This window comes from Dipteris shenzhenensis, chromosome 24, assembly GCF_047967505.1.
Source record: "Dipteris shenzhenensis isolate YYH24624 ecotype China chromosome 24, Dip_SZ_1.0, whole genome shotgun sequence".
NCBI classification, from domain to species: Eukaryota; Viridiplantae; Streptophyta; class Polypodiopsida; order Gleicheniales; family Dipteridaceae; genus Dipteris; species Dipteris shenzhenensis.
This window is the reverse complement of record NC_141619.1, coordinates 7,319,320-7,328,494: the sequence shown is the minus strand read 5'-3', so window position 1 is coordinate 7,328,494 and position 9,175 is coordinate 7,319,320. Positions and strand designations below refer to the sequence as shown.

Here is a 9,175-nt window from a genome sequence, read left to right as displayed (position 1 = left end):
TAATTTATATTGGTATAAATTACTCATATAGTATAGTAATTTATATTGGTATAAGATAATAATGATAGCAATAATTTAGAGATCTCTCATAAGTTTCAAATTGGTATTGATCGATGAAAGTTGGAGATCTCTTTATAATACTTTTTGAACGTCTCAATGATAATAGTTAATGGATATCCAAGAGAGATACAAATCTTGTCTTCCACTCGTTGACTCATAAAGTCAAGTGCACAATTTGAGAACAATTTGTTGATTAAGCAAGAGGGATGCTAAAAAATGTATTTTCATTATCATTTTCTTATTGATGGTGATCCATAGAAGTACATTAGGCTGCGGGTTCCAAAGGATGCATTTTGAGAGGTTTAATATGGGATGCCCGATTAAATCTAGTATTTGCCAAGCTAAATTATTGTCCTTGTGGGTGATCCCATGTTAATACTAATGTTACTAGTGTGACTAGCGTTATTGCAAAAGTGGACATATTTGATGGTTCTATGCTTTGATGTTTATTGTGTTGGGAGTAACTGGCATGATGATTCATCTAATGATTTATTACTAACACAATTGGTAGCTTGAGTATAGATGATCATACTAGATAGGCTTTCTACTTGCTTGCCTATAGCTTTCCACATAGTCATTGTATATTATTGCTAGGTTAGTCCAATAGACATAGCAAAGTTTATTTGTCATATGGGACATCGTGACTCCTCTATCCATTGTATGAGATAGGGTCATTGCACATGCATATCCACGACTTGTCTTGCAAACTTTTTTTGCACCAAAGCCACTACATGCTTTTAGATGCCATTCTTTGCTAATGCAGTTTTGAAAGAATGTTTATCATTGCAAAAATCATGATTGGATTCTTGCACATGTGGCTATCATAACTTGAACCTGACAATAATATTCCTTTGCTTAAAATTGGTAGAGATCCATACCTCATTTAAGTCATTTGATTGCTAGTAAGCTGTGCTAGCATGATTGTACCTCTTGTGATAGACCTTGCTACCATCAGCCCTAGTTGGTCAATCGAGTACCCTCAATTTTAGTCTTCCACACACGCTTATATAAGTAACAAGGTACCATTCCAATAAAACATAGGTACGAACTAGTTGGGGCCTAGCCATAAAGATTAAAAATAGCATATGCTTTCCAAATGCTTCTATAATATATTTATCATGTCATGATTTCCTTCTCTATATCATTGTTGTGACTAGGTAGCTCAAACACACGCTTCATTGAGCTGGAGAAGTTAATTCAATCTCTAGCGTATCGCCTCAAATTCACCAAGGTTTACTTTGGTTCTACTTGGTTCCTAGCCTTACTCTTGGTAGCATAAAACTTAAGAGGTACCACTTCTTCCAAACCATACATAAAGTAGAAGGGGGTACGAGAAGTAGTCACCTTGTAGGCTATCTAGCAAGCTTGCTGCATTAAAGTTATAATCCCAATCTATATGGTTACTATTCATTTTATTATTCAACATTGCCTTCAATGTTTGTTTATTGAATCTCTTGCCATTGTAGTAGGTGTAATTAATCCCACCATCATCAATACCGTATCTTTCCAAGCTTTCAATGCTATTAATAAGCCTTTTATATTGCATAAATTTTATTATTTTACAATCTCCCCTCTACATTTGTGCTAAATAATTGTTTGCCCTAGCTAATGTGTTAGAGCATGCATTCGATGATTCCAATGGAAATAAGCCACCCCTACTCAATTATCCTTCTAGGTGGGATGATTCCATAATATCATAACTTGGTACATGCTATTTGATGTCGATGCTTCATGCATTAGACTTTGATATCTATCTTGAAATCCATTGAAAACCTCAATAGCTGAGAATAATATTAACAATGAGGCCTACACTTGAACTCAGCGATGCTAGCTCTCTAAGTCTATATACACACAAAGAGATGTTTGAAATTCCACACCTAGCACCATCAATTTACTACACACAATAATTCCTTAATGGCAACAATTACATCTAGGGCACACAATATCGATTGCCAATCATTCTATCTAATTGCTCTCCACCAAACCGCTCAAATTATACCTCTTTCAAACTTTAATAATGTCTTCAAGTGTACTAATGACAAAGTACGAGTTCTCCATCAATAACAATTATATCATGATGCCATCATTCAGGCAAGCAAACAAGCAATGATGCAAAGAGAGTTGTCCTTTGTTAACATTTTTACATTAGCAAGGAATCTCTCTCATGACCTTGTCTTTACAAAGATCATAAAAGAAAACCCCTTTGCCCATGGCGGAAATCAAATGGTCTCAAATGTGCAAACAAAGGAAACATGGGCAAAATTTAAGTGAACATTCCAAATGACGACACCAATACAAGGAATAAGAAATTCAAGTGGCCTCTAGTGATTGAATCTCACAATTGAAGAGCAACAATATAGAAAACATGTGTACATGAGAGGAAAAGGCTTTTAAAAAGAATCGAAAGAGCTGCCTTTGGTTGTGAGAATCATGCTCCCTTTTTCTCAAGTCTCCTTTTCTAAAGTAAGAGCTCCCCTCTAGCCTTTTCAAAACAGAGTCCTTAGACTGTTCACATATACCTCTTCTTTTAGGTAGCCATTTCATATGCTATCTAATATCCACCTAGAAGATAGGCGAGCCGTTTTGTGTAGCAATAGAACATATTGCTCTAACAGTGCTAAGTTTGACTAAGGTGTAAAGGTTTTTGAATAGTCAGTTCCTTCTATGTGATTGTAACCTTTTGCAACAAGCCTTGCATTATATTTGAAAATTTTCTTTAAATACTCTATTGATCTTCATGTAAAGCCATGTTGTGCATATTGTTGGTCGCATAACTCCCATGTTTGGTTTTTTATGATAGAGTAATATTTTGTTTCCATGGCATCTAGTAATTCCTAGAATCCTCAAATGACATGAGCTTTTACCTATTGCAAATCTACATCTCTCCCACAAATGATGCATTTTAGGTTCTTCGTTATCCATGTTATCCTAACCCTTATCAACTTGTTTTCCTCTCTCTATTTGTTGCTGCCTTTGCCTCTATTGTCTCGTCCCAGGTGTTTTATCTCAACTCCTTTTCGTCCATTTTCCTCTTCAATGTCAAATTGGTTGCTATCTTTGTTGTTTTCAAACTGAGAGTCATCTTATTTATTAAAAATTTTCTTCTAATATAGAGCACATATCATACAACATACATGCTTTCTACTCCTTTACAAAGCCAACAACGATGCACTTTACAAATTTGGGATTTAATATTCTCCTCTTCTCATTCAGAATATTAGCATATGGAATACACCAATAAGCTTGAGTTATGTTTCCTTCTTTAAAAAAGCCTCCTTGGGTGTCATGTCAGAAACACATTTGATTTCACATTGCTCTCAACCAAAACACGTATTAATTTATGGCTTTGCCTGAAGATTATTGGGTACATTTTTTAAAAAGCAAGAGAAGCTAGAGAGAGAGCTAAGGTATAGGGTGTAGTAGTGAACCATATCCATGATAAACAAACAGACATACTTTAATCATATGAATATCCTCATATATAAAGGCTAGTGGTACAATCCATTGACCTCATATATGAGATTAGCAAGAGGAATACATGACTCTCTCCTTAATCATCTCAATCACCCATGATTCTCTCTTCCACACCAAACCCAATCACACCTAACTCATACAGGGCTCATAGACACATGTACACATGGTCACAGACACATACATTAACACACAAACAAGCACATATGGAGTCACACCCATGAAGCTCTGTATCTCCAACAACAACCCCTTGAGAGCGAAGGTGAAGAACTCTGAGTGAACCTTCATTAGCCATGGTGATTTGGAATAAAAAAACTACAATTATGGATTTCGACCCTTAACCATGGTGATTTGGAATTAAGACTACAATTGCTACAAAAGAACACAACAATGCCAATGCCTAAAACTCACAATCAAGCTTGATATAAGAGCTTGATCACTCATGACAACCTACATGGTCTACCTAAAAACACCCCCCTTGCTCTAAGTAGGGCCCATGAAAGGATTGGTGGAGCCTTTTATGACACAAGGTAAACAAAACTAGCACACGTAATGTTCATTACGATCAGTGTTGGGTAGAGAACCCTTAGCATGCACTCACGATGGAGAATAGAAATTACACACAATAACCATCGACGGTGATGAAGAATGTATTCTTCTTATGATAACGCTTCCAAGCCACTGCATCTTAGGATCACACACAAATGATGATGGTGATGAGCACATTGATGTAGGAGCTCGTGCTAGTGTCATCGGAGCATTTGATGATGCACAAAGTGTAGAAATGCATTACAATCCATTGACCTCATCTATGAGATCAACAAGAGGAATTTACGACTGTCTTCTTCATCATCCCAATCACATGATAATCTCTTCCACATTAAACCGAAATCTAACTCATACACACTCACACATGGTCACACACACACATTGGCATTTTTTTCAATGGGTGCATGAGATTCTTCACTAGCATAACCTTTGGCTCTATCAACAGGTGCATTCCTTCCTCTTCCTTTGCCTTTGCCTCACCCTATGCCTTAAGTATCTCCTCCCATATCAACTTTCTACTCAAAAGCCCAAAGGCCTTACCACAATAAAAGCATCAGCCTTTCTCCTACTTTGTATCAGATTTTTGTGATTGCATCGGTCTTTTGGCAATTAAAGCCTTGTCTTATGTGCCATTTCCAAGATTAGCACTCATCTGTCTTCTGCTAGCATCCTTCTTGAGAAAATAAGCAATTAATATTTCAATCTTAGAAAATTGCTCCCTTGTAACAAGTCCTAACCCGTATTGTTGAAATGTATGAATATCTTTACCAAGTAATTATTATATTTTGATTTCTCTCCTAGTTGTGTCAACTCTTTTTACTTTACCCTGGAACTGTAATCCATAATGCTCTTAGTCTCACCTTGCCCTAGGGTACCAACCCTATTTTTTGAAGCCTAAATCTTGGAAGTATACCTCACTATTAAGGTGTTGCAGAACATACAAAGCTTCTAAAGTAGTTTTATAGTTTTCAAGCGGTGAAACAATGCGTTGCTTAAATATATTAGTAAAAGTAACTAACTTTTTGACCCTTTTTATCATAATCATTGATTTCCTTATCACTTGAGCATTGGGTTTGACCTCTATCTCTTCAACCACGTCCCATTGATCAAATGCAAGAAGGTAGAGGTTTTGACCACATGCTTCCATGTGTGATAATTGTAAGCTCCCTATAATTTGTTGGTATTATTTATAGTTTGATATATCACAAATGACATATTTGATCAAAATTTACACTTATCTGCCTAAACAAGATGCAAAACCATCTAAAAATCACAAAAGGGGCAATTACTAATATTCAAAGCAATTTACTATGAAATAGCAAAAGTGCCAAAATTTGAAAATAGTTTTTGCACTTTTTTGCAAAATTTTTGAAATTGACAAATTTAAGCACCTTGATGCAACAAAAAACTAAATTTTATTGTTAATTCTTGATGTAAAGCAATTCCAACCTATAGATGATTGCAATACATTGTCCAACTTTTTGCACAACAATGTATTTCCTACATATTTCGCGTTGCAAATGCATCCAAAATAGTCCCCATTGTTCAATTTTCACATGTGTGATCTATATTATACATATGCAAAATGTACAAATTTCTATAATCTGATTTGTGAAATCTATAATCTAGAAGTGAAAATCATTGCAAACACTATTTGTGATTGCAAAGTCATATGCAAAAGATGCCCCAAATTATAAAATTAAAATCTACAAAATTCAACCCAAATATGTTTTTTAGCAATAAGTGCAGCCTGAATTTCAGTGTGAAAAGTCTCTGGTAGAAAATGTAAAGCGAAGCTATTCAACCCACATGTGTGAAAAGTGCATGTCCTAGACCAATGATTTTTGCATTAGGTAAAGAAAGTTGTCAACTTTAATAGAATCTCATGTAGAAATCCTATAGACTACTTGGAGATGCTTCATAATTGTTGGTGCTACTAAGTACTTACTACTTCACACCAATAGCAAAAATGAGTTGGAATCTTGTGAATTGTTCAAAATTGCTACTCTAATTTGCTCCAAGATTGCTTTGATACCATGTTGGGACATTGAGAAGCAAGGGGAACAAGAAAGCAAGTGGCTTGTATTCATTGAACTCATAATGGGAGCTCCCTTGGAGGGTGCTTAGGAAGTGCAAATGAGCCACGCGATGAGGGTAAGGACACATATTGACAAGTGATGTATGAGTCCCTTGTAAAGAGACAACACACATTCCAAGGATCGACTATGACATGGGAGTTGCTAACAATGAAGTGCAAGTGAACGATGTAGGGCAAAAGGGAAGCAACATCCAACGGCCACGAGAGTAGTTGATGCGACGAGGGGTTGTGCTGCAAGGCACATGGTAGGAACAAGAGTGTAGGAGTGGACATGGGCACTGCCTCCTAAGATAGTGGTAAGCGCGCATTAGGATGCAAAGAGGAAGCAAACGATTTTTTCGGTGCGTTGGCCATCGAAAGGCAGTTGGGAAGGTAAAGGCTTTGTGGAATGATCTCAGCAGAGCTCAAACAACTTTTTAAAGAAATTTCTCGTGGAAGCTCACAACGGAGGATGCAATTCTCCTCCTCTAAGGGGTGTTTACAGGGGGCACCTACCCATGCGTGGCAATGGTACAAGGGATGCATCTAGGCTGTGGGTTGGGCGATGGCTGTGCATGATACGAGGGCATGTCGAGGATGGGGTAGACTATGAACATTGCAAGAGGGGCGATGCGTCACTATGCATGATCCGCAGGCATGCTGAGGATGTGGGGCAGACTGTAAACACCGGGGGAGGGGCGATGCGACACGAAACGAAGAGAGGAATGATGACGTCATTGGGGGGGGGGGAGGGAGGGGGAAATGGGGTGTGGGATGCTATAGGAGGTATCGACGAAAGCGATATTAAATGCGAGCTATACGACGACTCCTACTGTCTACTAGAGACTGATTACCCCCTTTTCCACTTCTTTCTTTTGCCCTTCTCTGCTTCTCTCTCTGTCTCTCTCTCTTTCTCTCTCTCTCTGTCTCTGCCTTTTTGCCTCTGCATTGCCCTCCCGCCATAGCTTTCCCTCCCCCCCTCCCCCATGCTTTCCCCCCCGAGAGCCCCCTCCCTTCCCTTTGTGGCTCTCCCTTTCCCCCCCCCCGATCTCCTCCCCTTTCCCTCCATCACGGATTCCCGTCCCTTGAATGGCCTTTCGTAGCGCTGCTTTGCATCCACGCTCGCCCTGCCTGAGGTCAAATGTTCACAGAGCCCGCTGGAACTTCCGGACCACGATCGCCCTCGACATTGCTGGTTCCCACTCGCTTTGTTTGGCCGCATGGCGGACGTCGGGTCTATCTGTGCGGGTCTTTCACCAGGTGTGTCTTATATCCCTCACCTGAATGCTCAGCATGGAATTAGTACTCGATTGCCTGGTGTCGATGCCTGCGGACGAATGCCGTAAGTTGCCTAGTTATCTCTTTAGTCAATTACTTTCTGTCGGAGTATTGCTAAGGTGTTTTTACAAGATGTGGTCCTCTGCCTGTTTTAAAGCTACGTATTGAGCTCATGCATGGTTTCCTGTGCGATGGCTCCTTCCTGGAAAATTTGCAGAGGAGTTAAGCATTTGTTACTGAACTAGAAGCTGACACCTTAATATGAAGCATTATCCCATTCGTTGCTTATGTGGCCCTGCCCTAGAGGCCAAACCAAACTTTTATGCTTTCCGACGCTAAAACCATGCGGGACATACACCATCGTTGGTCTCTTATACCGGGTGCCGGACATCTTATTATACGATTGGAACGGATGATTGGCGATTGGCCATGTGATAGTACATAAAATTGATTGTTCTAAGAAATGCCTTCCTTGGATGATATGTGTCGATCCATCAAATTTAGAAAGTGATAAGAAAGGCATTCTCATGGATGGTGGAGAATTTTGTATGATGCATAGACTGGATATAAGCGTTTTTGCATCGCACAAGGTTCTTAGGCAGAGTCTCGATACTTTCAACTATCTAGGTCTTGATATCATGATGGTTTCATATTTCCTAAATGTCTATAGAGGATTCGCTTTATCCTTTAAATTTTGGATCCCTTGAGGTGGCGAATCTACCAAATATATACACGTAGACAATTCTTATCTAAGAAAGGGTTCTTTTTTTAGTTAAAGCGGAAGCACGTGCTATATTCTCATCTATACGATAGCAAAAGGAATAAAGCGAATCATCTATGTCTATAGATGAGAGTCCTCTAAATTTTAGATCCCTTGTTTGCGTAGGCTTACCTTGCGTAGCATGTCTTCGCAGGCTCTTCGACATTTACAGATGGAGAATCTACCAAACCTACACATGTAGACAATTTTTGTGTAATAAAGGGTGCTTTTCTTATTTAAAGCATAGGCATGTGCTGTTCTCATTTATCGAATGATCGAGGAATGTTGCTTACTGCTTATGATAGTAAGCATGAGACAGCATGTGCGGAAAAAGGGTTGGCGTTTATACTTTTTCCTCTTTAATCATTTATGTGGCTTGAGAACGTAATGCAAGTCTTTGTTTTGAGTCAATTTATTTGACGAGTTTATGTCTCTGCTATCTCATGTCATGATACTTTCTTGCATCCAAACTATTCTCTATTGTACCAATGTCATTGAGCACGTTGCAAGCTTCATGAACATTGTATCTTCTACTTGATTTTATCCCAAATCAACTAAGTTCTGCAATTTGGGAGAGACTAAAATGAAATCGTTTAGACTTCACAAGCAGTTGCAGCTTGAATGAAGAGATTTGGACTACTTTTTGATTAGCCTTCTCCTTTAGTGCTAGCCTTCGTCATGGCTTTGCATGTTTCAACGTTACAAGCACACACGTACATTGTAGCCATGGCAATGCAAAAACCACTGGGACCCACACATCATTCATGCAAATTGTTGTCAAATCTTTGAACATTTCCTACTTGATCCATGTGGAATTCCATTGCATTTTTTGTCAAAAGTAATATCGAATGTTATACGTGGAATATTCCAATTTAGATGACACCAGGTTATATTAGCTTTGCATGTATGACGATGTATAGTAATGAGATAACACCATGTTATATTAGCTATGCACATATGAAGAATCCTAGTGACGTAAA

The 9,175-nt window shown here is 38.6% G+C and overlaps 1 protein-coding gene across 3 annotated transcripts in view; it reads left to right on the top strand.

The window, feature by feature from the left end:
* Positions 1-7,036: 7,036 nt before the first annotated feature.
* Positions 7,037-9,175, top strand: part of SNF4 (sucrose nonfermenting-like protein) — a 145,640-nt gene continuing 143,501 nt past the window's right edge. The window contains exon 1 of one of the 3 annotated variants that reach the window (XM_087395150.1): positions 7,037-7,417. In XM_087395150.1, coding sequence (XP_087251276.1) covers positions 7,299-7,417 — 119 coding nt within the window. In that variant the 5' untranslated portion in view covers positions 7,037-7,298. The remainder of the gene's footprint in view (positions 7,418-9,175) is intronic. The other 2 variants (XM_087395148.1, XM_087395149.1) reach the window with 2 other exon arrangements.